This window comes from Salvelinus alpinus, chromosome 24 (assembly GCF_045679555.1).
Source record: "Salvelinus alpinus chromosome 24, SLU_Salpinus.1, whole genome shotgun sequence".
Classification (NCBI taxonomy): domain Eukaryota; kingdom Metazoa; phylum Chordata; class Actinopteri; order Salmoniformes; family Salmonidae; genus Salvelinus; species Salvelinus alpinus.
Window position 1 is genome coordinate 47,463,553 of NC_092109.1, and position 23,887 is coordinate 47,487,439.

At 44.5% G+C, this 23,887-nt stretch overlaps 1 protein-coding gene across 1 annotated transcript in view; it reads right to left on the reverse strand.

Annotated features, from left to right (window-relative positions):
• Positions 1–23,887, reverse strand: part of LOC139551666 (ribosomal protein S6 kinase-related protein-like) — a 112,005-nt gene that overhangs the window by 81,658 nt on the left and 6,460 nt on the right. Inside the window, exons 2-4 of the mRNA XM_071362948.1 lie at positions 17,992–18,285; positions 17,171–17,254; positions 15,800–15,868 (exon numbers count right to left, since the gene is read on the reverse strand). Coding sequence (XP_071219049.1) covers positions 15,800–15,868; positions 17,171–17,254; positions 17,992–18,285 — 447 coding nt within the window. The remainder of the gene's footprint in view (positions 1–15,799; positions 15,869–17,170; positions 17,255–17,991; positions 18,286–23,887) is intronic.

Below are 23,887 nucleotides of genomic sequence, written 5' to 3' on the forward strand. Positions count from 1 at the left end.
CTATAACAGTGTGTATAACTAGTCACGACCCTGTCTAAACCACTATAACAGTGTGTATAGCTAGTCACGACCCTGTCTAAACCACTATAACAGTGTGTATAGCTAGTCACGACCCTGTCTAAACCACTATAACAGTGTGTATAGCTAGTCACGACCCTGTCTAACCCACTATAACAGTGTGTATAGTTAGTCACGACCCTGTCTAACCCACTATAACAGTGTGTATAGCTAGTCACGACCCTGTCTAAACCACTATAACAGTGTATATAGCTAGTCACTACCCACGGCCCTGTCTAACCCACTATAACAGTGTGTATAGCTAGTCACGACCCAGACTAACCCACTATAACAGTGTGTATAGCTAGTCACGACCTATAACAGTGTGTATAGCTAGTCACGACCCTGTCTAAACCACTATAACAGTGTGTATAGCTTGTCACGACCCTGTCTAACCCACTATAACAGTGTGTATAGCTAGTCACTACCCACGGCCCTGTCTAACCCACTATAACAGTGTGTATAGCTAGTCACAACCCTGTCTAAACCACTATAACAGTGTGTATAACTAGTCACGACCCTGTCACAACTACTATAACAGTATGTATAGCTAGTCACTACCCACGGCCCTGTCTAACCCACTATAACAGTGTGTATAGCTAGTCACTGACCCAGTCTAACCCACTATAACAGTGTGTATAGCTAGTCACGACCCTGTCTAAACCACTATAACAGTGTGTATAGCTAGTCACGACCCTGTCTAAACCACTATAACAGTGTGTATAGCTATTCACGACCCTGTCTAAACCACTATAACAGTGTGTATAGCTAGTCACTACCCACGGCCCTGTCTAACCCACTATAACAGTGTGTATAGCTAGTCACGACCCAGACTAACCCACTATAACAGTGTGTATAGCTAGTCACGACCTATAACAGTGTGTATAGCTAGTCACGACCCTGTCTAAACCACTATAACAGTGTGTATAGCTTGTCACGACCCTGTCTAACCCACTATAACAGTGTGTATAGCTAGTCACTACCCACGGCCCTGTCTAACCCACTATAACAGTGTGTATAGCTAGTCACAACCCTGTCTAAACCACTATAAGTGTGTATAACTAGTCACGACCCTCGGCCCTGTCTAACCCACTATAACAGTGTGTATAGCTAGTCACGACCCAGACTAACCCACTATAACAGTGTGTATAGCTAGTCACGACCTATAACAGTGTGTATAGCTAGTCACGACCCTGTCTAAACCACTATAACAGTGTGTATAGCTTGTCACGACCCTGTCTAACCCACTATAACAGTGTGTATAGCTAGTCACTACCCACGGCCCTGTCTAACCCACTATAACAGTGTGTATAGCTAGTCACAACCCTGTCTAAACCACTATAAGTGTGTATAACTAGTCACGACCCTGTCACAACTACTATAACAGTGTGTATAGCTAGTCACGACCCTGTCTAAACCACTATAACAGTGTGTATAGCTAGTCACGACCCTGTCTAAACCACTATAACAGTGTGTATAGCTAGTCACGACCCTGTCTAACCCACTATAACAGTGTGTATAGCTAGTCACGACCCTGTCTAAACCACTATAACAGTGTGTATAGCTAGTCACGACCCTGTCTAACCCACTATAACAGTGTGTATAGTTAGGCACGACCCTGTCTAACCCACTATAACAGTGTGTATAGCTAGTCACGACCCTGTCTAAACCACTATAACAGTGTATATAGCTAGTCACTACCCACGGCCCTGTCTAACCCACTATAACAGTGTGTATAGCTAGTCACGACCCAGACTAACCCACTATAACAGTGTGTATAGCTAGTCACGACCTATAACAGTGTGTATAGCTAGTCACGACCCTGTCTAAACCACTATAACAGTGTGTATAGCTTGTCACGACCGTGTCTAACCCACTATAACAGTGTGTATAGCTAGTCACTACCCACGGCCCTGTCTAACCCACTATAACAGTGTGTATAGCTAGTCACAACCCTGTCTAAACCACTATAACAGTGTGTATAACTAGTCACGACCCTGTCACAACTACTATAACAGTATGTATAGCTAGTCACTACCCACGGCCCTGTCTAACCCACTATAACAGTGTGTATAGCTAGTCACGACCCAGTCTAACCCACTATAACAGTGTGTATAGCTAGTCACGACCCTGTCTAAACCACTATAACAATGTGTATAGCTAGTCACGACCCTGTCTAACCCACTATAACAGTGTGTATAGCTAGTCACGACCCTGTCTAAACCACTATAACAGTGTGTATAGCTAGTCACGACCCTGTCTAAACCACTATAACAGTGTGTATAGCTAGTCACTACCCAGGGCCCTGTCTAACCCACTATAACAGTGTGTATAGCTAGTCACGACCCAGACTAACCCACTATAACAGTGTGTATAGCTAGTCACGACCTATAACAGTGTGTATAGCTAGTCACAACCCTGTCTAAACCACTATAACAGTGTGTATAGCTTGTCACGACCCTGTCTAACCCACTATAACAGTGTGTATAGCTAGTCACTACCCACGGCCCTGTCTAACCCACTATAACAGTGTGTATAGCTAGTCACAACCCTGTCTAAACCACTATAACAGTGTGTATAACTAGTCACGACCCTGTCACAACTACTATAACAGTATGTATAGCTAGTCACTACCCACGGCCCTGTCTAACCCACTATAACAGTGTGTATAGCTAGTCACGAACCAGTCTAAACCACTATAACAGTGTGTATAGCTAGTCACGACCCTGTCTAACCCACTATAACAGTGTGTATAGCTAGTCACGACCCTGTCTAAACCACTATAACAGTGTGTATAGCTTGTCACGACCCTGTCTAAACCACTATAACAGTGTGTATAGCTAGTCACGACCCTGTCTAAACCACTATAACAGTGTGTATAACTAGTCACGACCCTGTCTAAACCACTATAACAGTGTGTATAGCTAGTCACGACCCTGTCTAACCCACATTAACAGTGTGTATAACTAGTCACGACCCTGGCTAACCCACTATAACAGTGTGTATAGCTAGTCACGACCCTGTCTAAACCACTATAACAGTGTGTATAGCTAGTCACAACCCTGTCTAAACCACTATAACAGTGTGTATAGCTAGTCACGACCCTGTCTAAACCACTATAACAGTGTGTATAGCTAGTCACGACCCTGTCTAAACCACTATAACAGTGTGTATAGCCAGTCACGACCCTGTCTAAACCACTATAACAGTGTGTATAGCTAGTCACGACCATGTCTAAACCACTATAACAGTGTGTATAGCTAGTCACGACCCTGTCTAAACCACTATAACAGTGTGTATAGCTAGTCACGACCCTGTCTAAACCACTATAACAGTGTGTATAACTAGTCACGACCCTGTCTAAACCACTATAACAGTGTGTATAGCTAGTCACGACCCTGTCTAAACCACTATAACAGTGTGTATAGCTAGTCACGACCCTGTCTAAACCACTATAACAGTGTGTATAGCTAGTCACGACCCTGTCTAACCCACTATAACAGTGTGTATAGTTAGTCACGACCCTGTCTAACCCACTATAACAGTGTGTATAGCTAGTCACGACCCTGTCTAAACCACTATAACAGTGTATATAGCTAGTCACTACCCACGGCCCTGTCTAACCCACTATAACAGTGTGTATAGCTAGTCACGACCCAGACTAACCCACTATAACAGTGTGTATAGCTAGTCACGACCTATAACAGTGTGTATAGCTAGTCACGACCCTGTCTAAACCACTATAACAGTGTGTATAGCTTGTCACGACCCTGTCTAACCCACTATAACAGTGTGTATAGCTAGTCACTACCCACGGCCCTGTCTAACCCACTATAACAGTGTGTATAGCTAGTCACAACCCTGTCTAAACCACTATAACAGTGTGTATAACTAGTCACGACCCTGTCACAACTACTATAACAGCATGTATAGCTAGTCACTACCCACGGCCCTGTCTAACCCACTATAACAGTGTGTATAGCTAGTCACTGACCCAGTCTAACCCACTATAACAGTGTGTATAGCTAGTCACGACCCTGTCTAAACCACTATAACAGTGTGTATAGCTAGTCACGACCCTGTCTAACCCACTATAACAGTGTGTATAGCTAGTCAGGACCCTGTCTGAACCACTATAACAGTGTGTATAGCTAGTCACGACCCTGTCTAAACCACTATAACAGTGTGTATAGCTAGTCACTACCCACGGCCCTGTCTAACCCACTATAACAGTGTGTATAGCTAGTCACGACCCAGACTAACCCACTATAACAGTGTGTATAGCTAGTCACGACCTATAACAGTGTGTATAGCTAGTCACGACCCTGTCTAAACCACTATAACAGTGTGTATAGCTTGTCACGACCCTGTCTAACCCACTATAACAGTGTGTATAGCTAGTCACTACCCACGGCCCTGTCTAAACCACTATAACAGTGTGTATAGCTAGTCACAACCCTGTCTAAACCACTATAACAGTGTGTATAACTAGTCACGACCCTGTCACAACTACTATAACAGTATGTATAGCTAGTCACTACCCACGGCCCTGTCTAACCCACTATAACAGTGTGTATAGCTAGTCACGAACCAGTCTAAACCACTATAACAGTGTGTATAGCTAGTCACGACCCTGTCTAACCCACTATAACAGTGTGTATAGCTAGTCACGACCCTGTCTAAACCACTATAACAGTGTGTATAGCTTGTCACGACCCTGTCTAAACCACTATAACAGTGTGTATAGCTAGTCACGACCCTGTCTAAACCACTATAACAGTGTGTATAACTAGTCACGACCCTGTCTAAACCACTATAACAGTGTGTATAGCTAGTCACGACCCTGTCTAACCCACATTAACAGTGTGTATAACTAGTCACGACCCTGGCTAACCCACTATAACAGTGTGTATAGCTAGTCACGAACCAGTCTAAACCACTATAACAGTGTGTATAGCTAGTCACGACCCTGTCTAACCCACTATAACAGTGTGTATAGCTAGTCACGACCCTGTCTAAACCACTATAACAGTGTGTATAGCTTGTCACGACCCTGTCTAAACCACTATAACAGTGTGTATAGCTAGTCACGACCCTGTCTAAACCACTATAACAGTGTGTATAACTAGTCACGACCCTGTCTAAACCACTATAACAGTGTGTATAGCTAGTCACGACCCTGTCTAACCCACATTAACAGTGTGTATAACTAGTCACGACCCTGGCTAACCCACTATAACAGTGTGTATAGCTAGTCACGACCCTGTCTAAACCACTATAACAGTGTGTATAGCTAGTCACAACCCTGTCTAAACCACTATAACAGTGTGTATAGCTAGTCACGACCCTGTCTAAACCACTATAACAGTGTGTATAGCTAGTCACGACCCTGTCTAAACCACTATAACAGTGTGTATAGCCAGTCACGACCCTGTCTAAACCACTATAACAGTGTGTATAGCTAGTCACGACCATGTCTAAACCACTATAACAGTGTGTATAGCTAGTCACGACCCTGTCTAAACCACTATAACAGTGTGTATAGCTAGTCACGACCCTGTCTAAACCACTATAACAGTGTGTATAACTAGTCACGACCCTGTCTAAACCACTATAACAGTGTGTATAGCTAGTCACGACCCTGTCTAAACCACTATAACAGTGTGTATAGCTAGTCACGACCCTGTCTAAACCACTATAACAGTGTGTATAGCTAGTCACGACCCTGTCTAACCCACTATAACAGTGTGTATAGTTAGTCACGACCCTGTCTAACCCACTATAACAGTGTGTATAGCTAGTCACGACCCTGTCTAAACCACTATAACAGTGTATATAGCTAGTCACTACCCACGGCCCTGTCTAACCCACTATAACAGTGTGTATAGCTAGTCACGACCCAGACTAACCCACTATAACAGTGTGTATAGCTAGTCACGACCTATAACAGTGTGTATAGCTAGTCACGACCCTGTCTAAACCACTATAACAGTGTGTATAGCTTGTCACGACCCTGTCTAACCCACTATAACAGTGTGTATAGCTAGTCACTACCCACGGCCCTGTCTAACCCACTATAACAGTGTGTATAGCTAGTCACAACCCTGTCTAAACCACTATAACAGTGTGTATAACTAGTCACGACCCTGTCACAACTACTATAACAGTATGTATAGCTAGTCACTACCCACGGCCCTGTCTAACCCACTATAACAGTGTGTATAGCTAGTCACTGACCCAGTCTAACCCACTATAACAGTGTGTATAGCTAGTCACGACCCTGTCTAAACCACTATAACAGTGTGTATAGCTAGTCACTACCCACGGCCCTGTCTAACCCACTATAACAGTGTGTATAGCTAGTCACGACCCAGACTAACCCACTATAACAGTGTGTATAGCTAGTCACGACCTATAACAGTGTGTATAGCTAGTCACGACCCTGTCTAAACCACTATAACAGTGTGTATAGCTTGTCACGACCCTGTCTAACCCACTATAACAGTGTGTATAGCTAGTCACTACCCACGGCCCTGTCTAACCCACTATAACAGTGTGTATAGCTAGTCACAACCCTGTCTAAACCACTATAAGTGTGTATAACTAGTCACGACCCTCGGCCCTGTCTAACCCACTATAACAGTGTGTATAGCTAGTCACGACCCAGACTAACCCACTATAACAGTGTGTATAGCTAGTCACGACCTATAACAGTGTGTATAGCTAGTCACGACCCTGTCTAAACCACTATAACAGTGTGTATAGCTTGTCACGACCCTGTCTAACCCACTATAACAGTGTGTATAGCTAGTCACTACCCACGGCCCTGTCTAACCCACTATAACAGTGTGTATAGCTAGTCACAACCCTGTCTAAACCACTATAAGTGTGTATAACTAGTCACGACCCTGTCACAACTACTATAACAGTGTGTATAGCTAGTCACGACCCTGTCTAAACCACTATAACAGTGTGTATAGCTAGTCACGACCCTGTCTAAACCACTATAACAGTGTGTATAGCTAGTCACGACCCTGTCTAACCCACTATAACAGTGTGTATAGCTAGTCACGACCCTGTCTAAACCACTATAACAGTGTGTATAGCTAGTCACGACCCTGTCTAACCCACTATAACAGTGTGTATAGTTAGGCACGACCCTGTCTAACCCACTATAACAGTGTGTATAGCTAGTCACGACCCTGTCTAAACCACTATAACAGTGTATATAGCTAGTCACTACCCACGGCCCTGTCTAACCCACTATAACAGTGTGTATAGCTAGTCACGACCCAGACTAACCCACTATAACAGTGTGTATAGCTAGTCACGACCTATAACAGTGTGTATAGCTAGTCACGACCCTGTCTAAACCACTATAACAGTGTGTATAGCTTGTCACGACCGTGTCTAACCCACTATAACAGTGTGTATAGCTAGTCACTACCCACGGCCCTGTCTAACCCACTATAACAGTGTGTATAGCTAGTCACAACCCTGTCTAAACCACTATAACAGTGTGTATAACTAGTCACGACCCTGTCACAACTACTATAACAGTATGTATAGCTAGTCACTACCCACGGCCCTGTCTAACCCACTATAACAGTGTGTATAGCTAGTCACGACCCAGTCTAACCCACTATAACAGTGTGTATAGCTAGTCACGACCCTGTCTAAACCACTATAACAATGTGTATAGCTAGTCACGACCCTGTCTAACCCACTATAACAGTGTGTATAGCTAGTCACGACCCTGTCTAAACCACTATAACAGTGTGTATAGCTAGTCACGACCCTGTCTAAACCACTATAACAGTGTGTATAGCTAGTCACTACCCAGGGCCCTGTCTAACCCACTATAACAGTGTGTATAGCTAGTCACGACCCAGACTAACCCACTATAACAGTGTGTATAGCTAGTCACGACCTATAACAGTGTGTATAGCTAGTCACAACCCTGTCTAAACCACTATAACAGTGTGTATAGCTTGTCACGACCCTGTCTAACCCACTATAACAGTGTGTATAGCTAGTCACTACCCACGGCCCTGTCTAACCCACTATAACAGTGTGTATAGCTAGTCACAACCCTGTCTAAACCACTATAACAGTGTGTATAACTAGTCACGACCCTGTCACAACTACTATAACAGTATGTATAGCTAGTCACTACCCACGGCCCTGTCTAACCCACTATAACAGTGTGTATAGCTAGTCACGAACCAGTCTAAACCACTATAACAGTGTGTATAGCTAGTCACGACCCTGTCTAACCCACTATAACAGTGTGTATAGCTAGTCACGACCCTGTCTAAACCACTATAACAGTGTGTATAGCTTGTCACGACCCTGTCTAAACCACTATAACAGTGTGTATAGCTAGTCACGACCCTGTCTAAACCACTATAACAGTGTGTATAACTAGTCACGACCCTGTCTAAACCACTATAACAGTGTGTATAGCTAGTCACGACCCTGTCTAACCCACATTAACAGTGTGTATAACTAGTCACGACCCTGGCTAACCCACTATAACAGTGTGTATAGCTAGTCACGACCCTGTCTAAACCACTATAACAGTGTGTATAGCTAGTCACAACCCTGTCTAAACCACTATAACAGTGTGTATAGCTAGTCACGACCCTGTCTAAACCACTATAACAGTGTGTATAGCTAGTCACGACCCTGTCTAAACCACTATAACAGTGTGTATAGCCAGTCACGACCCTGTCTAAACCACTATAACAGTGTGTATAGCTAGTCACGACCATGTCTAAACCACTATAACAGTGTGTATAGCTAGTCACGACCCTGTCTAAACCACTATAACAGTGTGTATAGCTAGTCACGACCCTGTCTAAACCACTATAACAGTGTGTATAACTAGTCACGACCCTGTCTAAACCACTATAACAGTGTGTATAGCTAGTCACGACCCTGTCTAAACCACTATAACAGTGTGTATAGCTAGTCACGACCCTGTCTAAACCACTATAACAGTGTGTATAGCTAGTCACGACCCTGTCTAACCCACTATAACAGTGTGTATAGTTAGTCACGACCCTGTCTAACCCACTATAACAGTGTGTATAGCTAGTCACGACCCTGTCTAAACCACTATAACAGTGTATATAGCTAGTCACTACCCACGGCCCTGTCTAACCCACTATAACAGTGTGTATAGCTAGTCACGACCCAGACTAACCCACTATAACAGTGTGTATAGCTAGTCACGACCTATAACAGTGTGTATAGCTAGTCACGACCCTGTCTAAACCACTATAACAGTGTGTATAGCTTGTCACGACCCTGTCTAACCCACTATAACAGTGTGTATAGCTAGTCACTACCCACGGCCCTGTCTAACCCACTATAACAGTGTGTATAGCTAGTCACAACCCTGTCTAAACCACTATAACAGTGTGTATAACTAGTCACGACCCTGTCACAACTACTATAACAGCATGTATAGCTAGTCACTACCCACGGCCCTGTCTAACCCACTATAACAGTGTGTATAGCTAGTCACTGACCCAGTCTAACCCACTATAACAGTGTGTATAGCTAGTCACGACCCTGTCTAAACCACTATAACAGTGTGTATAGCTAGTCACGACCCTGTCTAACCCACTATAACAGTGTGTATAGCTAGTCAGGACCCTTTCTGAACCACTATAACAGTGTGTATAGCTAGTCACGACCCTGTCTAAACCACTATAACAGTGTGTATAGCTAGTCACTACCCACGGCCCTGTCTAACCCACTATAACAGTGTGTATAGCTAGTCACGACCCAGACTAACCCACTATAACAGTGTGTATAGCTAGTCACGACCTATAACAGTGTGTATAGCTAGTCACGACCCTGTCTAAACCACTATAACAGTGTGTATAGCTTGTCACGACCCTGTCTAACCCACTATAACAGTGTGTATAGCTAGTCACTACCCACGGCCCTGTCTAAACCACTATAACAGTGTGTATAGCTAGTCACAACCCTGTCTAAACCACTATAACAGTGTGTATAACTAGTCACGACCCTGTCACAACTACTATAACAGTATGTATAGCTAGTCACTACCCACGGCCCTGTCTAACCCACTATAACAGTGTGTATAGCTAGTCACGACCCAGTCTAAACCACTATAACAGTGTGTATAGCTAGTCACGACCCTGTCTAACCCACTATAACAGTGTGTATAGCTAGTCACGACCCTGTCTAGACCACTATAACAGTGTGTATAGCTAGTCACGACCCTGTCTAACCCACTATAACAGTGTGTATAGCTAGTCACGACCCTGTCTAAACCACTATAACAGTGTGTATAGCTAGTCACGACCCTGTCTAAACCACTATAACAGTGTGTATAGCTAGTCACGACCCTGTCTAAACCACTATAACAGTGTGTATAACTAGTCACGACCCTGTCTAAACCACTATAACAGTGTGTATAGCTAGTCACGACCCTGTCTAACCCACTATAACAGTGTGTATAACTAGTCACGACCCTGGCTAACCCACTATAACAGTGTGTATAGCTAGTCACGACCCTGTCTAAACCACTATAACAGTGTGTATAGCTAGTCACGACCCTGTCTAAACCACTATAACAGTGTGTATAGCTAGTCACGACCCTGTCTAAACCACTATAACAGTGTGTATAGCCAGTCACGACCCTGTCTAAACCACTATAACAGTGTGTATAGCCAGTCACGACCCTGTCTAAACCACTATAACAGTGTGTATAGCTAGTCACGACCATGTCTAAACCACTATAACAGTGTGTATAGCTAGTCACGACCCTGTCTAAACCACTATAACAGTGTGTATAGCTAGTCACGACCCTGTCTAAACCACTATAACAGTGTGTATAACTAGTCACGACCCTGTCTAAACCACTATAACAGTGTGTATAACTAGTCACGACCCTGTCTAAACCACTATAACAGTGTGTATAGCTAGTCACGACCCTGTCTAAACCACTATAACAGTGTGTATAACTAGTCACGACCCTGTCTAAACCACTATAACAGTGTGTATAGCTAGTCACGACCCTGTCTAAACCACTATAACAGTGTGTATAGCTAGTCACGACCCTGTCTAAACCACTATAACAGTGTGTATAGCTAGTCACGACCCTGTCTAAACCACTATAACAGTGTGTATAGCTAGTCACGACCCAGTCTAAACCACTATAACAGTGTGTATAGCTAGTCACGACCCTGTCTAACCCACTATAACAGTGTGTATAGCCAGTCACGACCTTGTCTAACCCACTATAACAGTGTGTATAGCCAGTCACGACCCTGTCTAAACCACTATAACAGTGTGTATAGCTAGTCACGACCCTGTCTAAACCACTATAACAGTGTGTATAGCTAGTCACGACCCTGTCTAAACCACTATAACAGTGTGTATAGCTAGTCACGACCCTGTCTAAACCACTATAACAGTGTGTATAGCTAGTCACGACCCACGACCCTGTCTAACCCACTATAACAGTGTGTATAGCTAGTCACGACCCTGTCTAAACCACTATAACAGTGTGTATAGCTAGTCACGACCCTGTCTAAACCACTATAACAGTGTGTATAGCTAGTCACGACCCTGTCTAAACCACTATAACAGTGTGTATAGCTAGTCACGACCCACGACCCTGTCTAACCCACTATAACAGTGTGTATAGCTAGTCACGACCCTGTCTAAACCACTATAACAGTGTGTATAGCTAGTCACGACCCTGTCTAAACCACTATAACAGTGTGTATAGCTAGTCACGACCCTGTCTAAACCACTATAACAGTGTGTATAGCTAGTCACGACCCAGTCTAAACCACTATAACAGTGTGTATAGCTAGTCACGACCCTGTCTAACCCACTATAACAGTGTGTATAGCCAGTCACGACCTTGTCTAACCCACTATAACAGTGTGTATAGCCAGTCACGACCCTGTCTAAACCACTATAACAGTGTGTATAGCTAGTCACGACCCTGTCTAAACCACTATAACAGTGTGTATAGCTAGTCACGACCCTGTCTAAACCACTATAACAGTGTGTATAGCTAGTCACGACCCTGTCTAAACCACTATAACAGTGTGTATAGCTAGTCACGACCCACGACCCTGTCTAACCCACTATAACAGTGTGTATAGCTAGTCACGACCCTGTCTAAACCACTATAACAGTGTGTATAGCTAGTCACGACCCTGTCTAAACCACTATAACAGTGTGTATAGCTAGTCACGACCCTGTCTAAACCACTATAACAGTGTGTATAGCTAGTCACGACCCTGTCTAAACCACTATAACAGTGTGTATAGCCAGTCACGACCCTGTCTAAACCACTATAACAGTGTGTATAGCCAGTCACGACCCTGTCTAAACCACTATAACAGTGTGTATAGCCAGTCACGACCCTGTCTAAACCACTATAACAGTGTGTATAGCCAGTCACGACCCTGTCTAAACCACTATAACAGTGTGTATAGCCAGTCACGACCCTGTCTAAACCACTATAACAGTGTGTATAGCCAGTCACGACCCTGTCTAAACCACTATAACAGTGTGTATAGCTAGTCACGACCCTGTCTAAACCACTATAACAGTGTGTATAGCCAGTCACGACCCTGTCTAAACCACTATAACAGTGTGTATAGCCAGTCACGACCCTGTCTAAACCACTATAACAGTGTGTATAGCTAGTCACGACCCTGTCTAAACCACTATAACAGTGTGTATAGCCAGTCACGACCCTGTCTAAACCACTATAACAGTGTGTATAGCCAGTCACGACCCTGTCTAAACCACTATAACAGTGTGTATAGCTAGTCACGACCATGTCTAAACCACTATAACAGTGTGTATAGCTAGTCACGACCCTGTCTAAACCACTATAACAGTGTGTATAGCTAGTCACGACCCTGTCTAAACCACTATAACAGTGTGTATAACTAGTCACGACCCTGTCTAAACCACTATAACAGTGTGTATAACTAGTCACGACCCTGTCTAAACCACTATAACAGTGTGTATAGCTAGTCACGACCCTGTCTAAACCACTATAACAGTGTGTATAACTAGTCACGACCCTGTCTAAACCACTATAACAGTGTGTATAGCTAGTCACGACCCTGTCTAAACCACTATAACAGTGTGGATAGCTAGTCACGACCCTGTCTAAACCACTATAACAGTGTGTATAGCTAGTCACGACCCTGTCTAAACCACTATAACAGTGTGTATAGCTAGTCACGACCCTGTCTAAACCACTATAACAGTGTGTATAGCTAGTCACGACCCTGTCTAAACCACTATAACAGTGTGTATAGCTAGTCACGACCCTGTCTAAACCACTATAACAGTGTGTATAGCTAGTCACGACCCTGTCTAAACCACTATAACAGTGTGTATAGCTAGTCACGACCCTGTCTAAACCACTATAACAGTGTGTATAGCTAGTCACGACCCTGTCTAAACCACTATAACAGTGTGTATAGCTAGTCACGACCCAGTCTAAACCACTATAACAGTGTGTATAGCTAGTCACGACCCTGTCTAACCCACTATAACAGTGTGTATAGCCAGTCACGACCCTGTCTAACCCACTATAACAGTGTGTATAGCCAGTCATGACCCTGTCTAAACCACTATAACAGTGTGTATAGCTAGTCACGACCCTGTCTAAACCACTATAACAGTGTGTATAGCTAGTCACGACCCTGTCTAAACCACTATAACAGTGTGTATAGCTAGTCACGACCCTGTCTAAACCACTATAACAGTGTGTATAGCTAGTCACGACCCTGTCTAAACCACTATAACAGTGTGTATAGCTAGTCACGACCCACGACCCTGTCTAACCCACTATAACAGTGTGTATAGCTAGTCACGACCCTGTCTAAACCACTATAACAGTGTGTATAGCTAGTCACGACCCTGTCTAAACCACTATAACAGTGTGTATAGCTAGTCACGACCCTGTCTAAACCACTATAACAGTGTGTATAGCTAGTCACGACCCTGTCTAAACCACTATAACAGTGTGTATAGCCAGTCACGACCCTGTCTAAACCACTATAACAGTGTGTATAGCCAGTCACGACCCTGTCTAAACCACTATAACAGTGTGTATAGCCAGTCACGACCCTGTCTAAACCACTATAACAGTGTGTATAGCCAGTCACGACCCTGTCTAAACCACTATAACAGTGTGTATAGCCAGTCACGACCCTGTCTAAACCACTATAACAGTGTGTATAGCTAGTCACGACCCTGTCTAAACCACTATAACAGTGTGTATAGCCAGTCACGACCCTGTCTAAACCACTATAACAGTGTGTATAGCCAGTCACGACCCTGTCTAAACCACTATAACAGTGTGTATAGCTAGTCACGACCCTGTCTAAACCACTATAACAGTGTGTATAGCCAGTCACGACCCTGTCTAAACCACTAGTCACGACCATGTCTAAACCACTATAACAGTGTGTATAGCCAGTCACGGCCCTGTCTAAACCACTATAACAGTGTGTATAGCCAGTCACGGCCCTGTCTAAACCACTATAACAGTGTGTATAGCCAGTCACGGCCCTGTCTAAACCACTATAACAGTGTGTATAGCTAGTCACGGCCCTGTCTAAACCACTATAACAGTGTGTATAGCTAGTCACGACCCACGACCCTGTCTAATCCACTATAACAGTGTGTATAGCTAGTCACGACCCTGTCTAAACCACTATAACAGTGTGTATAGCCAGTCACGGCCCTGTCTAAACCACTATAACAGTGTGTATAGCCAATCACGACCCTGTCTAACCCACTATAACAGTGTGTATAGCTAGTCACGACCCTGTCTAACCCACTATAACAGTGTGTATAGCCAGTCACGACCCTGTCTAACCCACTATAACAGTGTGTATAGCTAGTCACGACCCTGTCTAACCCACTATAACAGTGTGTATAGCTAGTCACGACCCTGTCTAAACCACTATAACAGTGTGTATAGCTAGTCACGACCCTGTCTAAACCACTATAACAGTGTGTATAGCTATTCACGACCCTGTCTAAACCACTATAACAGTGTGTATAGCCAGTCACGACCCTGTCTAAACCACTATAACAGTGTGTATAGCTAGTCACGACCCACGACCCTGTCTAACCCACTATAACAGTGTGTATAGCTAGTCACGACCCTGTCTAAACCACTATAACAGTGTGTATAGCCAGTCACGGCCCTGTCTAAACCACTATAACAGTGTGTATAGCCAATCACGACCCTGTCTAACCCACTATAACAGTGTGTATAGCTAGTCACGACCCTGTCTAACCCACTATAACAGTGTGTATAGCCAGTCACGACCCTGTCTAACCCACTATAACAGTGTGTATAGCTAGTCACGACCCTGTCTAACCCACTATAACAGTGTGTATAGCTAGTCACGACCCTGTCTAAACCACTATAACAGTGTGTATAGCTAGTCACGACCCTGTCTAAACCACTATAACAGTGTGTATAGCCAGTCACGGCCCTGTCTAAACCACTATAACAGTGTGTATAGCCAGTCACGGCCCTGTCTAAACCACTATAACAGTGTGTATAGCTAGTGCAACAAGTACAGACAGCACTCTACAACACACTTGGTGGAAATTGTAACACTATACAGTAACTCACACTCACTCACTCACTCACTCCCTCTCTCTCACTCTCTCACTCTCTCTCACTCTCTCACTCTCTCACCTGTACTATAACTTCTTCTTTAGACTGTTCCAGAACGCCCAGCCTCAGGATCTCTGACTTAGGGATTACCTGAGAACACACACACACACACACACACACACACACACACACACACACACACACACACACACACACACACACACACACACACACACACACACACACACACACACACACACACACACACACACACACACACACACACACACACACACAGATGATGTGAGCATGGGATGACATTAACATGTTGCACACAGCAACAGTGCCGTTATCTGCCATTCAGCTAGTCCGCAGATATACACTATATATACACAAAAGTATGTAGACACCCCTTAAAATTAGTGCATTCAGCTATTTCAGCCACACCTGTTGCTAAACGGTGTATAACATTGAGCACACAGCCATGCAATCTCAGTAGACAAACATTTGCAGTAGAATGGCCTTATTGAAGAGCTCAGTGACTTTGAACGAGGCACCAGCGTAGGATGCCGCCTTAGTCTGATGGACTAATCTGGGTTTGGCAGAAGCCAGGATAACGCTACCTGCCCCAATGCATAGTGCCAACTGTAAGGTTTGGTGGAGGAGGCAGTTTTTTGGTCTGGGGCTGTTTTTCATGGTTCGGGTCTCTTAGTTCTAGTGAAGGGAAATCTTAACGCTACAGCATACAATGACATTCTAGATGATTCTGTTCTTCCAACTTTGTGGCAACAGTTTGGGGAAGGCCCTTTCCTGTTTCAGCATGACAAAGCAAGGTCCATATAGAAATGATTTGTCGAGATCGGTGTGGAAGAACTTGACTGGCCTGCACAGAGCCCTGACCTCAACCCCATCAAACACCTTTGGGATGAATTGGAACTCAGACTGTGAGCCAGGCCTAATGGCCCAACATCAGTGCCCGACCTCACTAATGCTCTTGTGGCTGAATGGAAGAAAATCCCTGCAGCAATGTTCCAACATCTAGTGGAAAGCCTTCCCAGAAGAGTGGAGGCTGTTATAGCAGCAAAGGGGGGGACCACCTCTATATTAATGACTTCCCAGAAGAGTGGAGGCTGTTATAGCAGCAAAGGGGGACCAACTCCATATTAATGACTTCCCAGAAGAGTGGAGGCTGTTATAGCAGCAAAGGGGGGGACCACCTCTATATTAATGACTTCCCAGAAGAGTGGAGGCTGTTATAGCAGCAATGTTCCAACATCTAGTGGAAAGCCTTCCCAGAAGAGTGGAGGCTGTTATAGCAGCAAAGGGGGAACCAACTCCATATTAATGCCCATGATTTTGGAATGAGATGTTCAACAAGCAGGTGTCCACATACTTTTGGTAATGTAGTGTTTATGATATGCATGCGAGTGTAAAGTGCTATTGGAGGGTTACCTTGACAGCGTAGGTTTTCTGCTTGGCCTTGTCCTTCACCTTCAGAATGGGACCAAAGGATCCTTTGGCGATATATCCCAACACCTGGAACAGGAGAGAGGAGGTGGGAAGAGTATCGTATCCAAAACCCTCGGCAACAGGGTCAGGTTTCAATAGAGAGAAATAGTAATGGCTTCTGTTCTGGAGGGACTCTGCTCGTTGGGCAACGGCTATGAGGAATTCATGGGGATTCTGGGTAAAGGCCGAAAATAAGGTCTGTGGTAAACACAGTCTTAGGATATCATATATATGTGTGTTGTTCTAATGAGACATTCCCTGTTGGTGAATTTTTAAGCATTTACGTTCTCAAAACTAGTACAAATCTGCCGTTGTTCTAACAACAGTAAAACTGCACCTCCGTTTGATGTCACCAACACTACATCTTATCCAGCTAACGAGTGAAGCAGACTAACGCTGGGCCTTAGTTTACCATCCAAACGAGCACCTTCCCGCTGAAGAGACTGGGTTGGCATTAATATCCAGGCTGTAATGAAGACTAATGGGACTGTAGAGAGACTGTGTTGGCATTACACATGAGGAAGCCTAGTCGCTGTTGCCTAGGTAGTCGCTGTGGCCTAGTCACTGTTGCCTAGTCGCTGTTGCCTAGTCGCTGTTGCCTAGTCGCTGTTGCCTAGTCGCTGTTGCCTAGTCGCTGTTGCCTAGTCGCTGTTGCCTAGGGTCGGGTTATCGAGACAGAGTAAGGGGACAACAATCAAGACGATTATTGCATGTTGTCCTGGTGTGTGTGCATGCGTGTGTGTGTGTGTGTGTGCTTGTCCTACCTGGAAGTGTTGGTGTCCTGGTACAGCTCTGTGAGGGAACTCAGGGAGGAACATGGATATGAAGCCAGGCAGACTCCACTCTGCTCTCAGTCTATCTGGCCCTCCTCCCCCTAACACCTGGTCCAGGATAGGAGGGGCCTTTTCTCTGATCATCCTCCGTTGGCCGAGCCGCAGGGTGGGAGGGGCCAGGCGACAGAGGCTTGCAGGGATGGACAGACCAACTGAGGAAAATAATCCTCTCCATCCTGAAGAACACTGAGTCTCTTCTCTTTCCCCTGACCCTGCTGGGGGTCTCTGTGGAGGGGTGGAGAGAGGAGGTGGAGAGAGGAGGAGAGAGGAGGGGGTGGAGAGAAGAGGGGTGGAGAGAGGAGGGGGTGGAGAGAGGAGGGGGTGGAGAGAGGAGGGGTGGAGAGAGGAGGGGTGGAGAGAGGACGAGGTGGAGAGAGGAGGTGGAGAGAGGGAGGGGGTGGAGAGAGAGAGGGGGTGGAGAGAAGAGGGGGTGGAGAGAGGAGGGGGTGGGAGAGAGGAGGAGGTGGAGAGAGGACGAGGTGGAGAGAGGAGGGGGGTGGAGAGAGGAGGAGGAGGGGTAGGTATGAGACATCAATAATGGGGAGGAGACATAGAATCAATTCCAAACAGCTGTAGTCCTGGCCCCCAAGCCCTTTTCTATAGATCTGACAAAATGGTTATCACACGTAGTAGAGGCTACCCTACCACAATCCCCTTTCCTTCTCCCTATAGCCCTCTCTCTTTAGAGGCTACCCTACCACAATCCCCTTTCCTTCTCCCTATAGCCCTCTCTCTTTAGAGGCTACCCTACCACAATCCCCTTTCCTTCTCCCTATAGCCCTCTCTCTTTAGAGGCTACCCTACCACAATCCCCTTTCCTTCTCCCTATAACCCTCTCTCTTTAGAGGCTACCCTACCACAATCCCCTTTCCTTCTCCCTATAGCCCTCTCTCTTTAGAGGCTACCCTACCACAATCCCCTTTCCTTCTCCCTATAGCCCTCTCTCTTTAGAGGCTACCCTACCACAATCCCCTTTCCTTCTCCCTATAGCCCTCTCCCTTTAGAGGCTACCCTACCACAATCCCCTTTCCTTCTCCCTATAGCCCTCTCCCTTTAGAGGCTACCCTACCACAATCCCCTTTCCTTCTCCCTATAGCCCTCTCTCTTTAGAGGCTACCCTACCACAATCCCCTTTCCTTCTCCCTATAGCCCTCTCCCTTTAGAGGCTACCCTACCACAATCCCCTTTCCTTCTCCCTATAGCCCTCTCCCTTTAGAGGCTACCCTACCACAATCCCCTTTCCTTCTCCCTATAGCCCTCTCCCTTTAGAGGCTAGCTACCCTACCACAATGCCCTTTCCTTCTCCCTATAGCCCTCTCTCTTTAGAGGCTAGCTACCCTACCATAATCCCCTTTCCTTCTCCCTATAGCCCTCTCCCTTTAGAGGCTACCCTACCACAATCCCCTTTCCTTCTCCCTATAGCCCTCTCTCTTTTTTGTCTTCAATGCATCTTCTCTCGCTCTCTCTTCTCTCTGATTATCTTTCTCAAATGGCACAAATAATTTGGGGCGGTCTCTCACTGGCCACACACCAATACACTAAATTAACAGTCAAACTATCAGTTAAATAGCAGCCACCCTTTGTCACTGGTGAAGTTAAAGGAAAGAGTCGCCCATTTTGACTGTTATTTAGTTTTTGTGCATCTCTGAGCGATGGTCTATCCATTCTCAGGATCATCTCGTGTTTTCATGTGTACCTGAGCTCTTGCTGTTCAGGCAGGCAGAAACGCAGCCAGTATGACGTAGTACTGTGGTAAAGTCTCTCTCAGTATGACGTAGTACTGTGGTAAAGTCTCTCTCAGTATGACGTAGTACTGTGGTAAAGTATCTCTCAGTATGACGTAGTACTGTGGTAAAGTCTCTCTCAGTATGACGTAGTACTATGGTAAAGTCTCTCTCAGTATGACGTAGTACTGTGGTAAAGTCTCTCTCAGTATGACGTAGTACTGTGATAAAGTCTCTCAGTATGACGTAGTACTGTGGTAAAGTCTCTCTCACTACACTGGCAGATAATAGAAATACAACTTCTAGATGGTGAAAACGTCTATCATACATGTCAGATTACAATACTGGCTGATGTCGTAACGCGGGAAGTTATCTTCTCTCCAACGAGCTATTGATCATATTCCTACCTCGACAAAGGTGTAGTTTAACAGAGGGTCCACCACATCCTATTTGTCTGCCTGTTCAGTCCAGGGTGCCGTTGTGAATGTTAGACTCCACTCTGCAGGGCACATCGATCTGCAGGTTGAACATGGTGAGATTGTAGACTCCTAAATTGATAGTGCAGTTTGTTTAGGCGAGTTCACAGCTAAATAGCTACTTCACACGCTGATATTGTCTTTGGTATTATTGTGCGGAGCTACGTTTGCTAGCTAGCTAGTTAGCCCAAAGGGAGAGAATTGCATGGTGGGTTTTGTAGTCGACCTGAGCTGCAACAGATTTCCACATTGCTACCAAACTTATTATAACGACAAAATTAAACATTTGTTCACAAAAAATATTGTTGTCACATATTGGTGTTATTTAATACTGTAACTTATAGGAATTAGTGGTTTTGGGCGGATTTTTCCTTTAACTAAAAGAAAAAGTGGTTTGTTCACTTTTCCTCCCAAATCATTTAGCAGACATTCTTATCCAGAGCAACTTACAGTCAGTACAATCATCTTCAGATAGCTAGGTGAGACAACCACATATCACAGTCATAGTCAGTACATTCATCTTCAGATAGCTAGGTGGGACAACCACATATCACAGTCATAGTCAGTACATTCATCTTCAGATAGCTAGGTGAGACAACCACATATCACAGTCATAGTCAGTACATTCATCTACAGATAGCTAGGTGGGACAACCACATATCACAGTCATAGTCAGTACATTCATCTACAGATAGCTAGGTGGGACAACCACATATCACAGTCATAGTCAGTACATTCATCTTCAGATAGCTAGGTGGGACAACCACATATCACAGTCATAGTCAGTACATTAATCTTCAGATAGCTAGGTGGGACAACCACATATCACAGTCATAGTCAGTACATTCATCTTCAGATAGCTAGGTGGGACAACCACATATCACAGTCATAGTCAGTACATTCATCTTCAGATAGCTAGGTGAGACAACCACATATCACAGTCATAGTCAGTACATTCATCTACAGATAGCTAGGTGGGACAACCACATATCACAGTCATAGTCAGTACATTCATCTACAGATAGCTAGGTGGGACAACCACATATCACAGTCATAGTCAGTACATTCATCTACAGATAGCTAGGTGGGACAACCACATATCACAGTCATAGTCAGTACATTCATCTACAGATAGCTAGGTGAGACAACCACATATCACAGTCATAGTCAGTACATTCATCTACAGATAGCTAGGTGGGACAACTACATATCACAGTCATAGTCAGTACATTCATCTTCAGATAGCTAGGTGGGACAACCACATATCACAGTCATAGTCAGTACATTCATCTACAGATAGCTAGGTGAGACAACCACATCTCACAGTCATAGTCAGTACATTCATCTACAGATAGCTAGGTTAGACAACCACACATCACAGTCAGTCAATACATTCATCTACAGATAGCTAGGTGGGACAACCACATATCACAGTCATAGTCAGTACATTCATCTACAGATAGCTAGGTTAGACAACCACACATCACAGTCATAGTCAGTACATTCATCTTCAGATAGCTAGGTGAGACAACCACATATCACAGTCATAGTCAGTACATTCATCTTCAGATAGCTAGGTGAGACAACCACATATCACAGTCATAGTCAGTACATTCATCTTCAGATAGCTAGGTGAGACAACCACATATCACAGTCATAGTCAGTACATTTATCTACAGATAGCTAGGTGGGACAACCACATATCACAGTCATAGTCAGTACATTCATCTTCAGATAGCTAGGTGGGACAACCACATATCACAGTCATAGTCAGTACATTCATCTACAGATAGCTAGGTGAGACAACCACATATCACAGTCATAGTCAGTACATTCATCTTCAGATAGCTAGGTGGGACAACCACATATCACAGTCATAGTCAGTACATTAATCTTCAGATAGCTAGGTGAGACAACCACATATCACAGTCATAGTCAGTACATTCATCTACAGATAGCTAGGTGGGACAACCACATATCACAGTCATAGTCAGTACATTCATCTTCAGATAGCTAGGTGGGACAACCACATATCACAGTCATAGTCAGTACATTCATCTTCAGATAGCTAGGTGGGACGACCACATATCACAGTCATAGTCAGTACATTCATCTTCAGATAGCTAGGTGGGACAACCACATATCACAGTCATAGTCAGTACATTCATCTTCAGATAGCTAGGTGAGACAACCACATCTCACAGTCATAGTCAGTACATTCATCTTCAGATAGCTAGGTGGGACAACCACATATCACAGTCATAGTCAGTACATTCATCTACAGATAGCTAGGTGGGACGACCACATATCACAGTCATAGTCAGTACATTCATCTACAGATAGCTAGGTGGGACAACCACATATCACAGTCATAGTCAGTACATTTATCTTCAGATAACTAGGTGAGACAACCACATATCACAGTCATAGTCAGTACATTCATCTTCAGATAGCTAGGTGGGACAACCACATATCACAGTCATAGTCAGTACATTCATCTACAGATAGCTAGGTGGGACAACCACATATCACAGTCATAGTCAGTACATTCATCTTCAGATAGCTAGGTGGGACAACCACATATCACAGTCATAGTCAGTACATTCATCTACAGATAGCTAGGTGGGACAACCACATATCACAGTCACAGTAAGTACATTCATCTACAGATAGCTAGGTGGGACAACCACATATCACAGTCATAGTAAGTACATTCATCTTCAGATAGCTAGGTGGGACAACCACATATCACAGTCATAGTCAGTACATTCATCTTCAGATAGCTAGGTGGGACAACCACATATCACAGTCATAGTCAGTACATTCATCTACAGATAGCTAGGTGGGACAACCACATATCACAGTCATAGTCAGTACATTCATCTTCAGATAGCTAGGTGGGACAACCACATATCACAGTCATAGTCAGTACATTCATCTTCAGATAGCTAGGTGGGACAACCACATATCACAGTCATAGTCAGTACATTCATCTACAGATAGCGAGGTGGGACAACCACATATCACAGTCATAGTCAGTACATTCATCTACAGATAGCTAGGTGGGACAACCACATATCACAGTCATAGTCAGTACATTCATCTTCAGATAGCTAGGTGAGACAACCACATATCACAGTCATAGTCAGTACATTCATCTTCAGATAGCTAGGTGGGACAACCACATATCACAGTGATAGTCAGTACATTCATCATATACAAATACGATCATCAACTACTCTTACGATAAATGCCATGGGATCTTTAGTGACCACAGAGAGTCAGGACACCTGTTTAACGTCAGATCCAAAAGACAGCACCCTACACAGGGCAATGTCCCCAACCACTGCCCTGGGGCATTGGGATATTTTTTAGACCAGAGGAAAGAGTGCCTCCTACTGGCCCTCCAACACCACTTCTAGCAGCATCTGGTCTCCTATCCAGGGACCAACCCTACTTAGCTTCAGAAGCAAGCCAGTAGTGGTATGCAGGGTGGTATGCAACTGCTCCGTAGGCAAGCACCATGGTCTTGTAGTGGATGTGAGCTTCTTCAGGAAGCCAGTGGAGTGTCCGGAAGAGCAGGGTGACTTGGGAAGGTTGCATGCCTCATACAAGTTCTCATTTAAC